This window comes from Typopeltis vanoorti, chromosome 10 (genome assembly GCF_054136105.1).
Source record: "Typopeltis vanoorti isolate ZY-2024b chromosome 10, IOZ_Tvanoo_1.0, whole genome shotgun sequence".
In the NCBI taxonomy this organism is placed as follows: Eukaryota; Metazoa; Arthropoda; class Arachnida; order Uropygi; family Thelyphonidae; genus Typopeltis; species Typopeltis vanoorti.
The window spans coordinates 35,125,466-35,150,710 of NC_143558.1; the positions used below are offsets into that span (position 1 = coordinate 35,125,466).

The following is a 25,245-nucleotide window of genomic DNA, read 5'->3' on the forward strand; positions in this document are numbered from 1 at the left end:
ACAATGCCATTTCCTCCTTAGTGATGAACGTTCTCTTAGGCATTTTCTTCCAGAAAATCCCAGTTTCATCGCAGTTAAAAACTTGTTCTGGTCTGTAACCTTCTGATTCCATCAGTTTCTGAAATTCCTTCACGAACCGCTGAAAAGTTCGTGAAGGAATTTCAACCTTTTAGCACCTTCTCCATGTTTAACAATGCTATGGATACCGGTTCTATTCTTGAATTTCTCAAACCATCCTTTGCTAGCTTTAAACTCTTCGCCGATGTCTTTGCTACTGCTGGTGGATGGCAAGTTCTGCGAAAGATCTTTGTAAATAGTTTGAACTTGTAAACAGATCATGTTTTGAGATACACTGTCTCCTTTCAATTGCATGTCATTAATCCAGACGAGAAGTAAATTTTCCATTTCTTCCATAACTTTATTTCTTCGAGATGACACGATAGACACTCCTTTGGCCACATCCAGTTCCTTATAAAAATCTGCTTTCTTCACAATTGTAGCTATGGTGGATTTGGACAAGTCATATTACTTGCACAGATCACTTTGCCTGACTCCTTTCTCATATTTTTCCACAATCTCTTTCTTAATTTCTATTGTGATTTTCTCCTTCTCTTTTTTCTTAGTTTTCTTTGGCCCCATGTTGAAAATAATACGCTAATCAGTGAAATGACGCTTTTCTGGTAGATTATTCAGAAAATAATCGTGAAGCTACAATGAAACACGTCACTTATAAAAAGAAATAGATACAGTACACATAATAAATACAAACCTAAAAAAAATCTTCACGAAGTGTATTGTTTGTTTACACAAATACCGAAATAGATAAAAAAAAAAGCAAAGTGCAGCGTTCGTCGTATTTCAGATAAATACGACGTAGTAACAACAATCGTTACACTAGAGACGGTTTAACGCTCGCTCAGCTAAACGTGCATAAAAAAGTTAAAAAAAAGTATAATGTGAAACAGGCTTTAGTTCATTTGAAAAGAAAAGCATCACGGTTCGTATCTCAAGTCTAGGTTCCTATCTAGAGGTCAAAATGGGATATGAAAAAAAGTTCGTATCTCGAAAAGTTCGTATGTCGAGCGGTTCGTAAGTTGAGATACCACTGTAGTTCGTTCAACAACAGTACATGAACTGGCAGTCATGGTGAAGGAAGAGCGGGTCAAAATGCCTAACTCGTATTATTATTATAAACTAGTGGAGAGTATACTGAACGGTGGAAAATGTGTGATCAAGACCAATGAAGGGTGACCCAGAAATTATAGTTATGCGCAATTTGAGATTTTCTGATATATAATGTCCCAATAGTTATTCAATATTCCGTTTATGACACATCTAAAGCTTTAATTAAATGTTATTTTATTTTTTTTATAATCTTCCCTAAATCGATCCGAGCGCCATCTTATGCGAGATATACTAAATATAGCCTTTTGAAAAATCAGGACATAAATCATGTATTTGTATTCTGGGATTAAGTAATGTCTCTATAGCTGCTGATTATTATTATAGTATGTATTAAGAACTGTAAACACATTGGTTTAAATCTAAATATTTAAACATAATTATTAATATTTTATGACGAACAAACTCAGCAATGAGAATAATGATATCTCATTAGTTGGATAATAACTCTTTGAATATCCGGTGCTCTCTTTGCTAAAATCCAAGAAAGGCTTTGAGAAAGGCTTTTGCAGTTCTAAAAGATAGAAACAAACATTTCACAGATTTCTTTAATAAATAAATAAATCCTATTCTGATTTACGCTCACGCGCAGACCCACATTGCACCGCGTAGACATTCGAAACTGAAATCCTACAGAATAAGTTGGTTAATCCTTATTCAGGGAATCTTATGTCTGTCGATGTGTGTATTCACGGGGCCAGTTTGAGGGACAAAAAAAAACCGATTTTCCAGTTTAAAAAATCCTCCACCTCGTATGAGACCATCTAACTTACAATTTGATTGAAAACACCTGATATAGGTTCCTCACGTCATAGACGGGACTCGAACTTGGATCTTTCCAACCAAAGGACTCGTCTAAACCAACTGAGCTGAGGGTAATAAATCACAATAAAAAACAAGACATTCGTAACTATGCTAATATAAAACTTCAGAACTAAAAATTTCCTGTTTTAATTTTAGTTTTATTTTTGTTCTGCTGTGTTATTAATTTAGGACTTGGAAATAAATTGTGCATCGTATGGAGAGTATTGTTGTTGTCTGTTACGAGTAGTTTAGAATGGTAGCCGAAGCGACCAAAGCTATGAAACCAGTGTATTACATCTGATAACTACGTGTGTGCGTATTCTTCTGGCCATTTTGTTTGAGGGGAAACAACTTTCAGGCTAACTCATTATTGGAAAATAATTGTAACTGTTTTTTGGAACCTAGACATGATTGGAGCCTCAGTATCATATTTAGAAGAATTAGGCAAGATCCTGGCTTGAGTCGATTCAGGAAAATAGGCGATTGGCTGACTGGAGATAGAATTAACCTACCTAACCTGGTAGTACTTTAGTAACTAAAGTATTACTTGGCTGTGATAGACCGTTGCATCTGATATGTTAATGACAGATAATGAAGAGAAAATAATTTTATAGACAATTTTTAATTTATCATTCCGCTATTTGTTTTAATTCATCGTTCCTTTTAAAGTGTAATTTTGATCCCTCCTTTTTTTTTTTAACTTTTTTTTTCTTCTTTTTTTGAACCTTCTTAATAACAAGTGCTTGGATATACATACATACATCTATATACAAATGCCAGGAGCATTAGAAACAAAGGGGTTGAAGTTGTTGCTTTATTGAATGCGATGTGGCCTAAGATTTTTGGCATTAGTGAAACCTGGCCATCAGAATCAGATATGGTAAGTGGGATCGAGTGTAACGGATATACTATTTTTTTAGGAATGACAGAAGAGATAGGAGAGGAGGAGGAGTGCTACTAATGATATCAGATGACTTAAGTCCAGTTAGGGTAGAAATACAAGAAAACAATAATGGTAACAATGTCCCATGTAGCGATGAGTTGAGCCTATTTGGTGTAAAGTGGAGGTTAACAGAATGAAATATATGGTGGGGGTGTTGCTATAGACCTGGCAGTTCAGTTGTAGGGGACGAAGAAATGCTTCGCCAATTTAGCCTTATGGATACCAAGCGAATGATCATTATGGGTGACTTTAATTTTCCAAACATCGATTGGGTAGAAGAGAAATCTCATGATCAGAAAGAACAGGAATTTATTGAATTGTTGCGGGATAACTTTCTCAAGCAGCATGTGAAAGAAGGAACTCGAGGTCAAAGAGTGTTGGATTTGCTCTTAGCGTCAGAAGGAATCTCTGTCAAGAATATAGCTATTTTACCACCAATTGGTGACAGTGATCATGCTGTTCTTTCTTTGGAAGTATCTATTTACATGCTGAACTACAAAGCTGGAAATTATGATCGACTTAGAAGAATACTATCTTTGGTCCCACAGTATCAGTTACTGAATGGAAAAAATGTCAGCAATGCATGGGAATCTTTGAAAAAGTGCTTGAATGAAGCGGTATCTGAATGTATCCCTAGTGTTCGAAGAGTAAATATGTTGGGTGTGAAATGGATGTGCAGCCTTATTAAGCTAAAAATCCACAAGAAGAAGATGATGTGGAAAGAGTATCGTGAGAATAAAAGTGAGAGGAGTTATGAAATATATAAAGCTCAGGTCAGAGAAGTAACGAGTATTGTGAGAAAAGCTAAAACGGAGTATGGAAAGAAATTGGCCATGCAAGCTAAAGGCAATCCAAAAGAATTTTATCGTTATGCCGCAAGCAAAAGAAAGAATGAATGTGGAAGAATAACTTTATTGAATGCAGATGGTACACGAGTGTCGGAATCTAAGGAGATTGTTCAGTTAATGAATGCTCACTTTGCTAAGATATATCAACCAGGTGTATGTAGCATGGTGCACAGTGCTACTGCTATGTTGGATGAAGAGCTAGAGGTTCATAAAAATGAGGTTGAAGAGCTTTTGCATAACCTGGATAAGAATTTGTCAATAGGGACAAGATGGAATATCTGCCCGTTTGTTAAAAGAATGTTCAGCTGAATTGGCTAGGCCTTTCACACATTTCTATAACTTGAATCTCAGCTCAGGAATGATACCACAGGAATGGAACGAATGTAATATAATTCCATTGCACAAGGGTGGTGCAAAAACTGAAGTGTCTAACTACCGACATATTAGAATCTCTGGTGTGGTAGTGAAGATTCCAGAGAAGTTAGTAAGAACTCAATAATAATAATAATAATAATAATAATAATAATAATAATAATGGAGACAAGTTTATGAATAATTATTATGATATGACACCTCCATCCCAGGATCAAAGCAGAAGAACACTCACTTTACAGACATAATACATTAGCCTCATTGCTTTAGCTGCTTCGGCTGTAATTTGAACACCCATCCAGGTGTTTTTTCCATCGTAGGGAGCACATATCGTGTCGTTTTCCCAACTGCATTACAGAAGTGCTGTATGAGCATCCTTTGCGTTGAAATTTCACTACAGCTCTACTTCATCAATACCTTTAAGGGTTTTAATATCTCTAGGATGATGTTTGTTAACGGTTCCATTCAAACTTTCAGTTTTTTCTCTTAAAGAACGTTGTTAATTTGTGCTTGTCATAATTATATTGTAATATTATGATAAAGGATAATATATAGCATACTATACTTTTAGAATTTTAGAAATTGTTTTGTGCTGCATTTTATTATAATTTAAGTAAAATATAAATTACATTATTATTACTTAAAAAATACTATCGGTTTTCAGAGCGTAAGTTTAAAAAAAATAAATAAATTAGAATATGATATCAGGTTTGGAGGCTGAAACGTAAAAGTTTCGATGTACTACCATTCATCCCATAGTATTGTTTAAATTTTTCCCAAAGAGCTAGATTACGATGACTCGATAGATAAAATTACGTTTCTGTAGTAAAACTACAACAAAAGTACAAAACTACGAGCAATAAAGTCATAATCCCCCCCATCTTTTCAGCTGGTAACGAGCCCAACAAATATCAAACAACAACAAAAAAAAAAAAAAAAAAAAAAACGCACCCGTTCCTTATATGGAAAATAAGGCACTAGGTTACTTAAGGGGGAAATATACCACCTGAATGTTTTTTGTTTTTTTTTCTCTTTAGTGTAATCTCTCCTATATCTCCATGTGATATGAAAGAAATCTTACAGAAAATAATAATAAAAAAATGTGGGTACCTGATTTTTTTTCTTAGTTGCTTACGGTTAAAATAAACATTTTACATGTCGAAAGTATTGTTGTATTATTATAAAAACATCAGTTACGAGATGCTGACAGAGGGAAGGAGGGTGGGAGTTAGAAAGTGCAGGTCACGTACATGCACGAAAAGTGTACCGCAAGATCTCCAATAATTAGCCTATTTTCCTACTGGCAGCCACCGTGGTGCCAGACATCATTGACCGCCGTCTCCTAAGTTGAGTGGACAAATAAAAAGCTGCTAGTTAAAGGCCACGTTCAATGAAAGTAATAATTACTTTGTTTATAGGCCAGAGCTCAATCATCATCATCTTATAACTGCATATGATTAATTTGCAGAGTGACTTTTTTGATTTTCATTATCATGTATTTCCACTTGATGAATTTCCGATAGCCAACGTGATAACGATCGTGGTTTGAATGAAAAGTTGAATGCAAATGAGTATATTACACAACTGTTGATGAACTAATAGAATGAATAGGACTCATATTAATCGGAAGTATTATGCTAAATGTAACGAAAGGAGGTCATTCTTAAATGATGTCACACTGTTAGGAGAAAGAGGGTTCAAGATATTGTGAGACTGGAAGGAATGAGGCTACATATAAAATCACAAAGAAAACTAAAAAGTTGAAACATTTTTAAAAAGTTAAAATTAGAAAAATAGATTTGATCGTCAAAGTTTTAAAAATAATTAAAGTGATTTAAAAAATATTTAATGCTTACGCACCACATACAACTTCTCAGTAAACATAAGCTTGTTCCCGTTTTTGTCGATTTTTGGCAAGCAGATTTTTTTTTCCCTCCTGGAAACTCAAGTTTTCAATCCCGCATCGCAGAATTTCCGACAAGCACGTAAACGTTAGAGTCGAGTATCGCGAGATGGCCATAACTGTCTGCAGTACTCTTGTCTCGATGTCTCTAAAATAATTGATAGCCATGGGCTCAGCTACAATATTAGCGAAAGCTATAGATTATGAAACTTATAGATTTCATACTAGTCACTAACTAGAGGAACTTTTTATTCATTTTATTTTAGTTTTTATTTTTTTTTCATATGCTTTTGTAATGTGCTCACCTGTTATATGGTGAAAGATGATGACTGGCTAACTTAATAATTTCCAAAATAAATTACCGAGATTACTGATGAAAAGGAATTGGCGAGTTTTTTTATTTGATTTTTGATGAGGCATAGAGAGGGAGGCGAGGGATATGAAGCTATGGAACATTCTAAAAGAGAGAGAAGGCCAGAAGAAAAAAGTGATATTATTTAAGGTTATCTCTAATTTATATTTCGGATTATTAGTACAATTTAAATATACTTTGAGTTTTCTACCCTGCTTTTGATTTTGAGTTACATAGAAACTGCTTAATAAATGTATATAATAATATCGACTTTATTATTATTTTTTATTTCCTAAAGTGAAATTAAATTTACTCTTCTAATTTAATTATCAATAATGCATTAACATGGAAGAATTAACAAATTAAACAAACAAACAAAAACACGAATTTTTTCAGATTAAATAGTCCGATTTTATTTATTCATTTATTTACAAATGCCCTTTTCTTTTAATTCGCAAATATCATATGGAATTTTTTTCCCCTCATTATTTGGGCTGAAAGAAATGAATAAATATCTCGCTTATACTATCCTCCTATCTTTTTGTATCTTTAAGAAAATGAGCGGAAAGAAGAATGAACAAATGTGACCTGTTTTTCGCAAATTTTATTGAATCTCCTGTTGAAATCTTTTGTATTGTCCAATATGAACAAAAGCAATAGTTACGCGTATTTATATTAGCTGAATCGTATAATTTTGAGTCCAAAAACATCACTGAACTGTCGTTGTCATCTGCACTTCGTGGTGGGAACAACCCTACCTCTTGTCAATCTCCGTTTCAGTTTCACGTCTGTACTCGCGAACTGTTCATTTTGGAATGCACGCGCGTTTTCATGGGTGGCACACTCACTTAGCAGCAGAATTGAAGTACAGGCAATCCTTGTATAACGCGGTACTTATACAACGCGGTCTAAAATTGTAGTAACCTTTGTTGAACGCAGTACTTATACAACACGGTTCCGACAAAAACACGGTCTACAAATTGTAGTAACCCTTTATCTTTTCATATGTTTTTCACCGCGCGACTTAAAAATCACATTTTATCTTCGTTAAATTTGTGTCTGCCTGTATCCCGCATGTAATTATAAGTAAAGAATTTATATTAGGGGAAATACTCTTTAGCACGCGTGTACCTCAATTGTTTACCGTATAAAACGTTTATTGTTGAAAATTGTCCTCGTTTCTGCCACGAAATTTCATTAAAAATCATGTGTGTTCATCTCAAGCTGAACACTTTATTTTCTGGTGAGTTACATACAATATGCAATGCTTGCTTTATTTGTGTGATAAATTATTTTTATAGTAATGGCCACAAACTGTAACCAAAAGGAAAAACCAACACTGAAAACAAAATTAATTTCTTTCGAAGAAAAAAATTCAAAATCTTGGATCGGTTGAAAAATGGAGAAAAACCAGAAATTTTTGCAGGGACTTTGAATTTAAATGAATCAACAATTCGAACAATCAAACAAAATGAACATAAAATCCGAGAAAGTGTTTATTGCTGGGTCAACGATAAGTGCAAAGCGCGTTGCTCGTGTACGCGATATTCTAATGGAAAAATGGAGAAATCTCTAATGATTTCGATAGAAGATTGTACCTCAAAAGAAAATCCTATGGATGGAAATCTTATTAAACAAAAAAGCTCTCTAAGTTTATAAACATTTATAGTGCAAACCAAGTGTTCGATGCGGATGAATCCGGATTATATTTTTAAAAAAATGCAAAAACGCACCTATATTTCGAAAGATGACGGATCAGCTCCTGGATTCAAAGTTTCCAAAGATAGAATTACCCTACTGTTTTGTAGTAATGCATCAGGTGATTACATAACAAAACCAGTGTTTATTAACCAATCCTCAAATCCTCGTACTATGAAAGATTAAAAGTTGCACTATTTTATTCTGCCTAAAACATTTATGCATTATGTGCAATGAAGTTTAAGTACAATTTGTAATTTTTATACTTTTATACTATGTATTTGTATCATAGTTTATATCTTTTCTTAACTTACATGAATTACCTGAATTAAATAAAAATATATTTTTCTTGGATATGTTTGTTGTTTATATAATTAAAAAAAAAAAAAACGATTTCGGAACATAACCCTACTTTTTTCTATTTGATCTGAGACTAGCATAACGCGGCATTTCTGTGGAACCTTACATGCGCTTTATACGAGGTTACCTGTATAGTACTTATACTAAATTAAACCACCAGGTTTAATTTAGTATAAGTAGTATATTTAATGTTATGCCAGGATTTCTGCAGTTAAATCAGTTTCAACTAAGTTATTGCTCAATAGTTTTTATATGCGATCTTAAACAAGTTAAATTCGAATTGATGTGTTATTTCAAACCAAATGACTTTGGTATGTTCAAGAGCTGGAAGAAAATACAACAAAAAATTAATCTACGATTATTTGTATGGAATAAATTCAATAATGTATGACGTCAATAATGACCCTTTCGGCTTCATTCGGTAATTAGATCAGTTTCCTATTATAATTCTATGGAGATATTCTACATAATTAAGTATAATTTTAATAAGAGGTTATATATCATGGCTTAATCACCACTTGTAAAAGAGAAATATAAGATCAAGCTCGCACAAGGATAGCCAAGCAGAGATAAAATCTAATCGCTATAGGCAACAAAATCTTTATTGAATAGCTAAATTATCTTCGCGGAACTGCCAGCTGAATTTGCATTTCTTTCGTCAGCTGTGTGGGAGTTAAATTTTGCTCGTAACATATTATTATAATAATTAAAGCAAACAGAAAGAAAAAAAGAAAGACTCGCCGACCTTCTTAATTTGTTTCCATGAAACAATTCAACTTTGACAAATGAACTGCAACATTTTGGACAACTTGCTAATTGAAAAAACCTTCAATAATATATTCGACGTATGCTTGACCTCCATGCTTACAGCTGCAATCCAACTGCAAATTATCCTTTGTGTTGTCCTTAAATCTTCCAGTTTACCAGATAAGGGCGTTATTAATAACTAATAATAACATAACGTGAATAATTCTCTTTGCTATTCCCTCAATGAAGTTAAATTTCTTTGCATAAGTTCAGAATCAGTTTTCGGCTCAACTGCTCCTGCAGACTGTCCAAAAACAGCGCTCTAGGTTCATTGCAAAGTAATCAAGAATGTTATCCAATTAGATTCTTACTTCTTTTTTATTGTTTCCGATGATCATTTTCACACTTATCTTCAACAAAACTAAAAAAACGATCAATGTATAATGACTACGTCAAATATTATGAAGATGAAGTTCCAAACAACCTCCATAAACTTCAATCAGGCGAAGGAAAACGATGTCTGGACTTCTCCAAACCCTGATCAGTCTCTGGTATAAAAGATAATCTTCGAATTAGAATCCATGATAGAGTTGTTATATGCACACGGACAGACAAATGCGAATATAACAGGCGACATTTTGTGAAACACCCCTAAAATTAAGAATAAACGACGGAAAAAGAGCGTGCGTGTATTTTTTATTTGGGATATACAGAAGTGTATGGAAATGTCAGGTGGATGGTTGGTTGTTCTGTGAGGATTACTGATGTCTACGAGCATCCCTCAGTTCCAACTTTCACTTATTTAGTTCCTGGATTAGGTTTCCGATGTTTTCTCAGCTTTCAAATACCATCCTTTGACAACGTCATATATCGAGATCTGCGATCTAGATACAAAGTTCTTTAAATTAGTACTTGCCCTCAACCTTCTTACGGATCCATTATATAATTTTTTATTTTGTTTATTGGATATGAAGGGAAAAAAAATTGATTGTAAGAAGATATTTGCAATGCGTATTATCTAAGGGAAAAAACAACAACTGAAGTTTACAATTTTAAACAGGCTTTTAATTATGAATGCATATTTTGATCTAAATCTAAAGAGCCTAAATGAGATCATCTTTATGATAATAATTTCGCCTCTAAACGACTTCGATTGTAACATTAACGTCTGGTGTTTAATTCAGTCTCACTAAGAAAAACTACCCATCAAAATCAACTATTGAATTGTAAAAAGGGTTTATGTGTGTCTGCTACAGTGATCGATCTTCGTGTGGACATGTTATTACATTCTGACACGTGCTGTCCATTTGATAGTGAGAAATATCATTATGACGCTGTGGAGGTCTATATTTTAATGCGAAAGATGACAGCAACTGGAGGACCACACACATCCGTGAAGCGGCACTTTTCTAGGAGGTGACAAACAATGATCGGTGACGCCAAGCGAAAACAGTACATAATTGCCCTGGTCGGATTATTGTCCCTGAAATAATTCGTCCGGAGAGGAGTCTACAGTTAACCTGAAGAAAGCAAAACACTTTTTTTCTGCGGTAGCGCACATTGATGGACAACTTTATGAGTGGATGCGATTGTCTAGAAAATTTTAGTCTGGAAAGGCTTTAGTCTTGTTGTAAATTTTTCTTTTTCTTTTTTTCTAATAAAAATTCCTTCTCTAAAGAAGCAGCAGAGATCAAAAAAGAAGCATTGAATAAAGTCAGATGGAAGTTAATGCTTGAGGCCCTATGCTCTGCAGGGAGCGAAGAGGATAGGTAAGGTAAGGTAAAGAAGAAGCTTTGAGGAATTAAATTTTTTTTTTTTTTGAATGAAGATGATTTCCATTCGTCCTAGATGGGATTAGGACAAAGGACTGCTACCTTTAGGCATCATACGTTTAATTATAATTACAATAATACATGTGTGTCCCCATGTATGTATCCATATACTGCAAAATTATAATGGCAAAATGTTTCACCAATCCTTGATTTTTCACAAACGTCGCCAGATCTTCCTTCTCTTGACTCCCTTTTGGCAATGATCAGGGATGTCATTCTCCTAGATATTTTTCGATAAGCATTGATGAAAGAAGAACACGAGTATTTTAGTCCATCCCTCCACCAAATCACCAGTCTCTTCTAATAGAAGTTGTATGTGTTGGTGTGACTGTGAATCTACGTCTTCTCCACTGAGATGTTAGGATTTAATACAAGACTCTGTGCTGAATGTAATCTCTGCATTCTCATCTCGTCAAAGCAAGCGATGGTGATTCTCTAGCAAATGACAAAGTAGATGTCATGTTCATAATCAAAGGGCTGTTTCGACGAAAGCACCGCTTGTAGGCAACAGAATCGTGCAGACTATTATCAACATAATTTCTGTGTCATTTTTTTTTTTTTTAACAATACAGCAAGGAGTCCTGGTCCAAACTAGGAGAAACATTCCTTACCATAATTACACATAATAGGTGGGGCATTACACTTAATCAAATATCTCCTGATTATTTGCTAAAGTGTAATGCAAGCGTAAATAATCTCCTGATTATTTGCTAAAGCTCCTGAAATAATCACCATATACAAATCCTTGCATCATGAAGGATGCGTAACGTGATTCGGCACTTAGTAAAACAGCTTTGATTCGCTACGGCTTTTCAATGATCTGTTGTCCGGTCTGAGTCAGATATCCATCACAAGTTGACCCGATCATTCTTTTGGTTATAATGTTTGTTTTGTACGCAGCTGTAGCAGCACCAGAGCATGTAGTTCGGTACATAATGTTCTGGCACAAATATTCTGTAGATGCACAGTGAGAGGTACTGACACACTCAATTTCGACACTCTTTTATATATTTCCGTTAGTTTGTGTGGTTTCTTTTCATCATTACACTTCCATATTTGAAAAATATGAACAGCAGTGATAACATTGATCTTCGTTTGATAACTTTTAACTTTAAAGAACGTCCCATTTCAAGTAGAGTGCTGTCTTTTGCCTTTGTACCTTGCTGTGGTTTGTCACATAATTATAGCAATATTTGACAAATGGAGTGTTCCTCTAACTTTGCAAATCATGACATAAATACTTTATTTTCAAAAGTATGAGGCTAAAATTAGAAATTTAAACAAATGACTTTACACACATATATTTTAATATGGTGTGGACATATTTAGGCTACAGCACAGCAAATAATCTGTGTCGTCACATGCTGCCCTAGGGTATATTCTACATACTATCCCCAATTTTTGACAAGTTTCCGTGGAAATACATTGAATATTCCTCACACGGAACAGTGTTAAAAACAATGAAGACAACCTCAGTGATGATCTTTCAAAGTGACTAGCTTTTTTTATCATTCCTAAAAGTTGGTCAGTCCTGTACCACGTTGCCTTTAGGTTTATTTAGCACACAATTTTTGAAGGGGAATTTTTCTCGTAAATATGAATCGGAGAGTACCGCAATCCATAAAATCGTTTAAGCAGTGTACTAAGTGAGATACATCGATTGGTCCCCTAGTATACACGCTTCAGCGTGAATCTTTTTGCAACTGTAGTGTTATTTTGTTTGGTAACGCATGACCACACTTGGCTCTTTAAAAATACGTCTTTGGTTGTTTGTCGGTCCAACAACTTCTTTTCTGTTTATTTTTTTCTTTATTAAAAAGGGACATGTTCTTTGTTCTCATACTTGTCTTATCGTATTTCATACACGGGTCATTGAGAAAACGAGAACCTTCGATGGCTATCAAAACGCTTGGACCATCTGATCACCTTTTGGAATCTGAGTCATTTCGAGTGCAAATGTGAGAGCTGAAAAAAAAAAAAAAGTCCTGTGCTCTGCTAGACTTCCAGGTCATAATAAAATATCAAAGGACGCAAGACAAGCCAAAAATGATACGATACCTTATCAGCTGTAAAACTGACATTTCACAAAGAATCACTATGGACATCGTTTTTTCAGCAACTGTCCAAAATAGCTACTAACCATCTTTCCGACATACAACCCAAAAGTGCAAATACCTTGCACACAGTAGTCCATAGGTGTTCTGATGCCAACATGATATTTAAAACTGTGTAACAGTTACTGAACAATCACACACTTCCACCTTCAAGTATTTCAGTCCTAGGTGTACATATTATGATATAGAACTATAGATAATGTGTATACAAGTTATAAGAGCTTAGAATATGCCGGTACAACATACTATCGGTGTACTCTAAGCTCTTATAAGTTGCATATTATTAAAATTATAACGGTAATATGGTAATTAGTACACAAGGGCGTAGATTTAGTGCTCTCCCATGAAGACTTTATGATGGTAAATGTTATCTAATCGCATGGAACATCAGCTTAGAAACGAGAAAGCAAGTAGCTTCATCATTTTCCTAGATAGGATGTGTTACTGCCGTCCATAATGTTATATGTTGTATCTCTGCAGACAGTATTATTTAAATGAAACGTTGGAGTCTCAAAATTAAATTATCCCCAATACTTTAAATCGTTTTGTGTGAGGGAACTGTCATTGTTCGAGTTATGAACAATTACAGTTAATTTTTAGGCATTATAATTTCAAAAAAAAAAAAAAGAAGTTCGATCTTCACCAGTTTTCTTTGGTTATTTTGTGCTTTTTAATAAAATTGTTCTCTTTAATAAGTTTTTTTATTGTTTTTGTGCTACTTAACTTTTGCTGCGATTGTTTATCATTTATAGCCATATGAAAGACAACCAGCATCTGAAATGTTCCTTGTTTTAAAAAAAATACATGAAGACAGTTATTTCTGTTTAATGTTAGCTCCCTTTCAATAAAGCCTGTATCAAGTTGCTGAATAAACAAACTCCAATTATAATTAATTCTAGTAGAGGGCGCTATAGCACAGTATTAGCTTGGAACCTACAGTTTAATTTCTTCGCGGAAATCTTTATCGCGTGGCACAAGTTGTGTAAAGTGATTAGCGTAAGTAGGAATTGTTTTGTATTTTAAATTTTGTTTTGCTTTTTTTTATTAATTAACAGTTAACGATTATAGAAAAGTGTGAGGCTATTAACTATTTAATTTCTTTAAACTAAGATAAAAGCTTCTGTTCTGAATACTACAAGAGAATGACACATTCAAACTTGCAACACAAATTTTGAATCTGTGATTATAAAGCATGTATTCTGAAAGTTGCAGTTAAAACAAAATAACTGATTTTTTTTCTGTTATGTTTTGTTATAAGTTTCCTTAAATCTAATATATATATATATATATATATATATATATATATACACAGTAATATATCTAGGAATTTGAATTTATCAGTAACTACTATGAACACTGCTGCCATCTATTGACAAAAATTTCAAACCATTAATTATAATGATTATAAAATTCGTATGACAGATTTCGTATACTATTATGCAATATAACTACATGGTATTATAAACAATAGATAAAAAGCATAAATAATCAAAGAGAAGGATAATTAATATAGGAGGATTGAGATTGTTTTGTATAATCATCTTTAAAAAAAAATGTATGCTCGCCTTATTTTTGAATTATAGCTTTATACTTCTAAATACATGATTAAAATTTACGATTTTGTTTACCGCTATTTTTCCCCCCCTTCGGTTAGTTGTTCCATCAAAATTCTCTATTTCTGGAGGATGACAGATGAGATGCTTATTAGTGAGCTAACATTATTAAAGTGTCATGTTTGAATAGAATGGTATATTTTAATTTTATAAAAATTAAAATATACCACTCTTTATCTTGTTAAATATTCATTGCTTCCCTACTCATCCGTTACAATTTCAGAAAACAATAGACGCGTGATGTCTTAATATATTCCAAATGGTTCTTTATAAAGACACTCCAGTTCTCCCCTCCCCTGAAGTTCAGTGTGAAGGAATGATTTGCGTGTGCGCAAATAATAAACCTGACGTTTTTCCTATGAATAAAAATGAGTCATTAAGATTAATTTTTCCATTATCCCGAATAGCTTCGTTCAATTACGTCGAAGTTATTACAGTACTCAAAGAACAAAGCGTCCATGAAAAGCTGTAAACAACTTCGGGTAGAAGTCGTTTGGCGCTACCCTCCCTTATAATACACACCCGACAAGACCTGTCAACCATAAGAAAGAACGAACAATGTCAATTTTAACATCAGCCAGAATAAGCCAATAATGATTAAAATTTTCGTTCCGTTTAAGTCAGAAAAGAAGAATAAGAGAATATAATTGCTGATTAATTGGCAAATTAAATATTACCATTTAAACGCAATTCTTTCAATGTTAATATTTAAACTTCCTGAATCGGTTATATTAGAGACACACACACACATCAAAACTTAACGGATTACATCAGTTGTTTCTGCAAATGTTACAATAATTCGGCCTGATATTGTTAATTATAAATAATTAGTTGTTTTTTTTTCCTTGTAGGCTAATCCATTCTGATATCAGTAATGCTACTGGAATGGCTTAATGGTAGGGAATGTCCAAGTAATGAAAGGCTAGACGGCAAGACTGTTATCATAACTGGTGGAAGCATGGGAATAGGCAAGGAGACTGCGAGAGAATTACTCAAAAGAGGTAGGGAAGGCAAATGTCCTCTGCAAACCTCATTCTTAAGTAACCAGGATTCTTTCGTACTAATTCCCGTCCCCCCGACTGGGTTCGAGATAATGCTGTTTGAAGTTACCACTAATTTTTATTTACTTAATAGAAGTTCTAGTTAATGCTTGGACAAAATTTCTTAAGTTTTATTTAATACTTTTAATGCATATTTCTTTATCTCGTCAAATTGATTTCGTCTGCTACCATACTCCGTTATCAGAAATAGTATTGCGTAAATAATATTACACAAACGCAAAGGATCAAATTCGTCATCGATTGTATGTTTGCGGTGGAGATTGGACTCCCCTTTTCAAAGTGGAATGGTTGGTTGTTTAGATTATTTCAGAGCAAGTAAGGATTGAAATAAGTTTTTTTTTTTTTTTTTTTTTTTTTTTTTAATCACTTGTGCTATTTGGCTGGGGTTTCTTCGTAGCGCGGTCCCAAGGAGAACGGGACGTTTATCCTTCAGTTACAAAGACCTCGGGAACCTTGTTATAAGGGTTATCAAGTGAAGATGTATCCAGTCTTGCACGAAGGTAGAGGGTTTCCTCCAGGGCCGGCCATCTCGGGGGTGCAGTGGGTGCAATGCACCCGGGCTCCACGATCGAGTGGGCACAGTCGGTACACATTTGCGGAAACGTATTATATTTCGAATGCTTTTTTTTTTTTTTTTTGGTTTTCTTGTGCAAAAATCATTTGCAGGTAAGAGGTTTTACAATGCGTTTATTTCGAATCCTTTAATTTTTACCTTTTGAAAAATATTTTAGGGCCCCAAAAGGTTTCTTGCACCCGGGCCCCTTTGTAGAAAAGGTCGGCCCTGGTTTCCTCCCACAAAATAGAAACGCCATTCGTAGAATACGCAATTAACGTATATGCATAACGGTCACTGAGTTATAACCTTTGTGCAGATATACGCAGGGTTGTATTTATGCAAAGGTACACGAGGCTCCAGCCTGGAACCTCGAAAAATTAGGGCCAGTTACAGGTACCAAACAATGAGGGAGGATGTCCCCGGAGCACTCTAGCACGTCGGACTCCCCCTACCTTGGGAAAAGTGTAAGTACAGCCCTGGATGTACGTAAACATTACTCACGCAGAGTATATGCAAAATACTTGGTTATGTGTTGTAACTATTTAAGAATGCTTCTTAAATAGTTGCAACACATTTCTGATCACAATGGGAAAAACAAAGGATCTTTCGGAGTTCGATAAAGGGCTTATTGTGGATGCCTGTCTGGCTGAAGCCACGATTTTTAAAACAGCAGAGCTGACTGGTTTCTCAAAAGGTGAAATATCTCAGATGTTTAATTAGTGATAAAATAACCCACATTGCTTGTCCTAAGAGGCAAACTGCGTTTCTGCAAACAGACTGTCTCGTTCCTAAGACAGTCTGTCAGGAACGAGATCGTCGTCATCCGAGAAGGCTTGTACGGACAAACAAATTCTTGTGCGCAGCAATTGACTGAAGCATTTAATGAAGGCTGTTCCCGAGTCATATCTTGCAGAACCATGCGAGGGGAATTGAAGAGGATCGGTATTGGCAGTAGCATGCCTATACGGAAACCACCGATTTCTGCGAAGAACCGGAAATTCATTTACAGTGGTGTCAGGAACATCGTGACTGGACCCTGGAAAAAAATCATGTAGTCCGATGAGTCAGGTACATCTTGTTCTGTACCTGCGGTAAGCAGAAAGTTGGGCGGGAGCTGCATAAACAATGAAGCTATGCGGCTTGCCTTGTAAACACAACTCAAGGTTGTGGAGAAGGCGTGGTGTGGGACTTGTTCTGTTGGTACGTAACGGGTCCCTTGATATTGCTGGAAGGTCGGGTGTCCTCCCAGGAATATCTAAACATTGTTGTCGACGAAATCCATCCTGCAATAGTGACTTTTTTTTATCCAGCAGATGACGGTTGTTTCATGGATGACAATAGTGCTGTTCAGCGAGCATGACAGTGACTTTCGCCATCTTCCCTGGCAACTCCTGATCTGAACATGGTAGAAAAACAGATCCGGGAGTAAAGTCTTCTTCCATGAGAAGTGAGCCAATTTAGGGACTGTCTAGTGTGAGTGTGTGTGTGAACCCCTAGGTATATTGTAGATGCAGTCCAACACCTCGTGGAATCTATGCCAAACCGCAGATTTGCTGTAATTTGGGCTGAAGGAGATCCAACATGGTATTGAATAAAAGTGTATAATTCAGTGGCTGCTATGTGTATATTATACGTTAACTGCGCATAAGTTATATTATTATACGCAAGTATTACAATATATATTATAATAATATAACGTGCATTGTCTGCCTTTAGGTGCTTATTATTTTTGTAATTCCAATCCAATATCGCTTGTCTGTTAGCATGTTGTGTGGGATGAAAATGCTGCATTTCTGTGTATTGCTAATTTGCCTTTAGGGGAGGTGTCCTCATGAAGGTTTCTCTTGTTAGGATAGGAAACGAATCCCCATTTCTAACCAAAAATTAAAACCGGATTTGGCTATAAAAAAAAAAAAAAAAAAAAAAAAAAAAAAAAAAAAAAAAACACGAAAGGAACAACTTTTACAACAAGAGATTTCTTCTGTTTACTCATGATAGGGTGACCACAAACTGTGAAATCCCCACCGATAGCGACGACACTCATTGATCGAAAGTATGTATGTCGTAAGCTGCTGCATCGCAGCCCTCATAAGGATTCATTTGCCTTGGACGCAAAATATTGTTAACGTTAATCCCATCGGGGATAATTTTTTTTTTCTCATTCTTTAAGAAACCACCGAAATGAACATATTTTTCGATATGAACCTACTTGAACTATTTTATTTTTCTAGGAGCCAAAGTCATAGTAGCGTGTCGTAATATTAAACGGGGATTACAAACAGCGTACGAAATAGCAAGTGAAGAGCACCAAGATTTCACCCGAGTTCGACGATTAAACCTGGGATCGTTCCAATCAGTTCGCAACTTTGTTGATAACATTCTTCTGGAAGAAAAGAAAATCCACGTACTCATCAATAATGCTGGTAAGTAAGCGAATATAAGAAACAAAGGGGGAAACCCTCCCTCTCTTCAACACGCACGCACACACAACCTGTTTTACCACTGTTTTTTTTTTTTTTTTTTTAATTTAATAGCAGTTACAAAATGAAAGGAGGAAAATACTCTGTACGTATAGGTAAAACAAAAAAACATCAATTTCTCGAACAGACATTTGAAAAAAAAAGCTCGTAAAACTGTTGTAGGTGAGAAAAACGATAGTCTGGCAAAGTAATAAACTTATTGAAACGTTTGAGATAGCAGCTGTTTGACCGAGTTGTTGACAATGGCACAGTAGCATTCAATGCGTGGAGTGTCCACAAATGAGGGTTATGGGAGTAAAAGGAACAAAGTTGATCCATTCGAAATGATGAAAAAAAAAGATTCGGGTTGTAAGAAAGCGAATCGATCCCTGACCTAACAGACGAAACCAGAACAAAGCGAAAACATTGAAAGAAACCTGTAATGGAGAGGTTTTCTTTTCTGCTCGTAAGTGGTGATATCTCCAGGAACATCACTGACCTCTCTAAAAACATATAATGAAGTTTTTGTGAAATTTATCTCCCTTTTGTACTTGGAAAGACAGCAATAAACACTGATCGAAGCTTAAATCAGTTTATTGCTGTGTCTGACGAAGAAGTCAAACAAGTTTAGTGTTTGGATGTCTTCGGTTCACCATACAAACGAAGTCAGAAATTCGCGCTATATCAAGGGGCAGTTGAAAACCTCGGTCTGTATTATCAGAAAAACATCAAATGATAATGAATTATTTTTATATATTTTTTTTAATGTTGACATAACGTTTTAGCATTTTTCTTTACAGCTATCGCCTTTTATCCGCAACAAAAGTCGAAAGATGGCTACGAACTCCACCTTGCCGTTAATTACTTGGGACACTTTCTGCTTACCTTACTACTGTTGGACAGACTGAAAGAATCATCTCCAGCACGAATTATCAACCTTACATGCTCTGCTCACAGAGGTGAGTAAAAAGACGTTTTAGCTTAACCGTCGATGTGTTTCTATCCGAACTTCTGCTTGTGAACTTCGGTATAATATTCCTACCGCGAAATGCATTGTTTATTGAAATCCCTATTATTGTAACACACTTTTGCTATTGGAAGTGTGTGTGTGTGGGGGGGGGGGGGGGTTGCTATTATAACTTCGGCATTTTAATGAGAGTTCGGGTATCTCATCCATTTTAGTAAGGCGTTTGATATTGTACTGTATACTCGTCTTTTTACAAACTAGGAAAATATGTCATTTTAGCTAAGACACTGAAGTGGTTAGAAGGGTATTTAGGAAGAGAGTGATACAGAATAGTCATACCTCCGATGTATGAAACCACTCGACTTAAATAGGATATTTCTTTTATCTGAGAAATGGTGCTCAATGTTTAACAACTCCTGTGTTTGGATTAAAAATATAACAGTTGATCAAATATTAGAGACACAAACACGAGTCATGAAAAAAGAGAGGGAAGATAGCATCATTAGCAAAATCATATTAAAAATGAAGTTAGGGAAGGAACTTGACTTTGTTAACATTCAAGAATGTGTGAGCAAAGCTGATCTCACGTGGTATGTTCACTTTTACAGAATAGGAGAAGAAAGGTAAGCAAATCAGATGTTTGATGCCGGAAAAGATTCAAAGGAGGACCCAGATCTAGGTGGATTTATTGATACAGTTAAGAGTGCCTTAGAAAACCGAATTGTTAATTATTGACCCTATTGGAGTTATGGCAACCAGAGGCGTAGAAACACTTTGGCATTGCGGCAGTAGCCAAGGACGCCAGTGTCAGAGGCACGATATTTTACCAATTATCGAAATGGTCACGTTATAAAAGGCACTTAGCTACGAATTTGCCAAGGGCGCTAAAAACCTAGCTACACTCCTGCATATAACAGATTCATTTGGAAGAAAACGGTTAACAGGAAGCTAGTAATATCCTTCACTTGGGTAGGCATCCAAGGATAACGTACTCTTTGCATAAGGATAAACTGAAAACAGAAGAAGATGAAAATGACCTAGGAATAATAGTGCAGTCCACTATGAAATTTAAATAAGTTTAGTCAAGCAACTAGAACGGCAAATGGGATTCTTTTGCAAACAACTCTTAGGAGACTCAAATATGCAAATCATTCTCCTGTACAAAACACTGATTACACCTCATTTAGAGTACTGTTTGTTTTTGGAATCCCTTAGAAACGATATTTGATTGGCTGGAAAAGATGCAGAAGAGAGAGCGACCATGTTGATATTTGAACCAGTGGTGGGTTACCCTTATGAAGAATGGCATCGTGATTTTTGTAAGCTTCAAACCTGAGAGACAAGACGAATAAATTGGAGTTGAAGTTTATCAAGTTGCTGAATGAACAAGCTGAATTATTGGAATAGTTTACATTTACCCAGGTTTCACGCAAAAGGGAACATAGGAGCAGATACTTTAAACGAATTTGAGGAGATTCCAGACAGTTATTTGGAAAGTGGTAATTTAGTGTAATATGACTGGTATTGTAATTTGAGTTTGAGTAGAAAAGAAGGATGGTTTTATTTACTTAGAAATATATTTACTGTGAGTAGTTACTTTTAGTGATACTGGTTCTATGACCATCAAATCATATATTTTAATTATTTGTTATAGTTCAGCCGTAGTTCTCTTTATGGTATATACATATATAAACACTTTTTTTAGGGGGTCTCCGGCCGGCGTAATCCTCTCCTGCTTTGCATCGGATTTTATATTAATCCCAATGTCATGTGATGCTAAATGACTATTCCAATATTTCATTAATTCCCTTAGCGCCATTTTCACCAGGAACTAAGTTAAAATTAAATAAAATAAAATAATAAAATAAATAATGTAAGGCGATAACAAATCTAAAGTAGCGAGAGAATATGGAATAATTAAACTCCTCTAAAGAACTTAATATCTGCTAAAGGAAATACGCAGTTCTACATCTCCGAGAATTTAAGAAAAGGATTTTCTTTCTTTAAATCTTTAAATCTTTAAAAACTAGAGTTAATCAGATTTCTATTTTAACTGGTAAAAAAATATATCATTAAAAACTAATTTCGATAACACAAAAAGCTTTCTTGCACATGCTCAGTAATAAAACTGCTTTTAATAGCGTTTAATTAAATTAAACACTACTTAAATAATTTACCAGTGGCGGCCGGTGAAAATTTTAAGTGAGGTGCTGCATATACAAAATTAAAAAAAAAAAAAAGAAAAATTTTTTTTTTCCTAATCAGTAACCAATTTATTAATAAATAAATTTACATATTAAAAATATTTCACCCTCGCCGCGAACAAACACCAATAATAAAAGTTTTGCATCTCACAGAAATAACGCGCGCAAGCATACGATACACTGTCCAACCGAGCAGTGTCGGAATGACTTGTAACGTGCAATCACAAGCGCAAACGAATATCGGCGAGTCTAGCTGCGATTGGTCGAACGTGATAATTCCGACACTGCATTAAATCGCAGTGTATTTGTTTCGTAATCTAAAGCGTTATTCGAACAATTCCAATTATTAACTATTCATTCTTTAAAGAAACTTGTGCCATTAGGATTATAAAATATATACACGTTTACACAAGAATATTATTTAATTTGCCAAATATTTCAGTCTGAATATTACAAAAAAGAATTCAAGAGCATCAATTCTGAAAAAGAATTCAAGAGCATAATCATCTATTCACAACAAACCCGAGAAATCTGGATTAGCTCAGCACTGAATAGAAACAAGCCACAACATCCTTTGGTCCAAGACTCTGCTCCTACACAGATGTCGCTACAAATTTGAACGTTTATTTAAAGAAAGTGTGGAGGCCCTACTTCAGCGTCCTAACTTGAATCGTAATGACTGTATATCTGTATCAAAAATTTGGGAAGTTTAATCAGGATAACACATTAATTTTTTTTCTTCCTATATCAGTCTAATGTTATTTAAGATTATTACATGAATTTCTAAATTAATATCTTTAATTTAATCACGACTCTGATATATAAAAAAAAAAATGTTTACACTTTTAATACTTAGCAATATGACATCACGTGGCTCGTTCTATATGTGAATGATCAATTGTTCGTATTCCACCTTGTTTTTTAAAACTATTCCTATGTAGCCACTGAAGATGGTCTGTAATATTCAGACTGAAATATTTGGCAAATTAACCATTGAATCACTGTAGAAACATAAGCTGTAACCTTGAACATGTTGTATTGCATTTATATAATGTTGTAAGCGTTGTTATTATTTATAAACACAAACAAAATTTAAATTTTTCATTTTTTCCTTGGGGGTGCTGCAGTGTCACAGTGCTTATGTACCGGCCGCCACTGTAATTTACTTTAAAAATTATAAAGTATATTTTAATATTTATGGTAGTATAAATGTTTCAGTATTAATTGAAATTATTATGTTTATTATTACTATTGGTGTTGGACGGTAGATGGCGATGCGCGTAGTTGATGGATTAAGTAGTGGAGAAATTTTCACTGTTGTTTTATATTATTTCATTGCGATTTTTTAACCTCGTTATTCCAGAATAGGAGTATCGTAAATCAAGTGCTTTTATTTCTAGTTGCAGATCTTAAACTGGATGACTTAAATCTTCAAAGGGGATATAATTGCTTCGACGCATATTGCCAGACAAAGTTGGCAATGTTGTTGTTCACCCAAGAACTCGGCCGCCGTCTCCAAGGTAAGTTGTTAAAAAAAAAAAAAAAAAGTTAAGTAGCTTACATTTTATTAAGTCGTTAGCAAAGGAGGAGGGAACTTTTTTACTTGCGATTCTACAGTCGGTTCTGCTTGATAAAGAAAGAAAAAGAATTTAGGCGTGGAATCGCCATTAACGTTGATTTAAAAATATAAGGGCGACACGGAGAGGAGGTCAGAAAACTTAAAATGTCGGCTAATACGAAGCAAAATTATAACAATAAAATGAAATAATAAACAAATAAATGCGCAAATGTATACAGTCTAGTGTTAGGTTACAACAGTTCGTTTAAGACTAAGAGTTTTGTAGCGTCAATATTCACATTACTTCAGTCAGGAAATGGGGATTTTGCCTTATAAATTTGCTCTTCATTCATAATGTTCAGAATATTTTATTTATTTTTTTGTTGATTATTTCTCTATAAGTAATACATCGCAAGTATTAAAAAAAAAAGAGTTGCCATGGTAGAATGGACAAAGTATCTTTTGTCCATTCTACCAAATTAAATATATATTCTAAAGGGAGCAGTTAACTCTTTTAGTCCCAACTTTCTTGAAAATCAGTGCACATCACATCTATTTCAATATGACTTATCTCTATTAAAGATCGACTAATTCTGGAATGTGTAGGGGGTACACCAAAAGTTTTTAGTGCTTATGGGCGACATAAACTAGTGGCTACTATTAAATGAATATTTTATGAACGGATCGCTTAGTGTAAATTATAGCCATGATTGGAATTTACATTGTGTTATTCCATAATTTCATTAGTACTTTCACAAAGCAATTTCTTTGCGATCAGGTAGTGGTGTAACAGCTTACTGCGTCAATCCCGGACTGGTGAACACTAGTGTGACCGACACACTAGAACGAAGTCTTAGGTTTCCATTCCATTGCATCTTCAACATGTGTTTGAGGCTGCTGTTCCAAACTCCTAAAATGGGGGCCCAGACAATAATATACTGTGCTGTTGCCGATGCCCTTGCAAAAGAAAGTGGACGTTATTACAGGTTTGTAATAATTCTTAAGGTATATCTCTGCTATGATATTAATAAATTTTACTGTGTGATATATTGCTTTTGTGACAGTCTAAATAACGTAGCTTTAATCCATACTATGACGAAGAGTACTTGGAAAGTTATATTATCATATTTATGTTTTCCTTTTCGTTTTGAATAGGGAAAACCGTTTTGCTCATAGAAGAATTACTCATTATTCAGTTGTTTGAAAAATGCTAACAAGTATTTTATGAAATTCTTAATTTTTTAGTTGATAAATGTTTCTGAATAAAGTTTCTATCATGGGACTTTTATCTTTGAGTATTTGATTTTAATACCCTGTACATATACGTAATTCATTTAAATCTCGAGTAAGTTACTTGTGTGATTAAGATAAAAGCGAGATGTACTAAGTGCGAATAAAATATCACCGCATATTTTGAACGCATTCATATCTTTCCAGTCAGAAGACTTTCTTACTGGAGAGATATTTTGGTGCATCAGCTACTGGAGTTGATCGAAGCTATTTGCATGTGGATTATCAGTTTCGCGACAGATTATATCCGCTGTGTGTCACCCATTTCAATATGCTTAATAATCCCATATGGACGGCATCCTTCAGTGCTCTGATATTAAAACGCTGTCTTGGCACACTCTTCTTGATGTAACCATACAAGGGACTGTCACATAAAACCTGG

General features: G+C 34.7%; 1 protein-coding gene across 2 annotated transcripts in view; it reads left to right on the plus strand.

The window, feature by feature from the left end:
- LOC150102332 (retinol dehydrogenase 12-like) overlaps positions 1–25,245 on the plus strand; it is a 79,359-nt gene that overhangs the window by 53,215 nt on the left and 899 nt on the right. Inside the window, exons 1-6 of one of the 2 annotated variants that reach the window (XM_090399517.1) lie at positions 14,119–14,151; positions 15,620–15,769; positions 18,617–18,808; positions 19,645–19,803; positions 23,416–23,535; positions 24,352–24,559. In XM_090399517.1, coding sequence (XP_090255643.1) covers positions 15,643–15,769; positions 18,617–18,808; positions 19,645–19,803; positions 23,416–23,535; positions 24,352–24,559 — 806 coding nt within the window. In that variant the 5' untranslated portion in view covers positions 14,119–14,151; positions 15,620–15,642. Of the gene's footprint in view, positions 1–14,118; positions 14,152–15,619; positions 15,770–18,616; positions 18,809–19,644; positions 19,804–23,415; positions 23,536–24,351; positions 24,560–25,245 lie in introns of those variants that run through there. The other variant, XM_090399518.1, reaches the window with a different exon arrangement.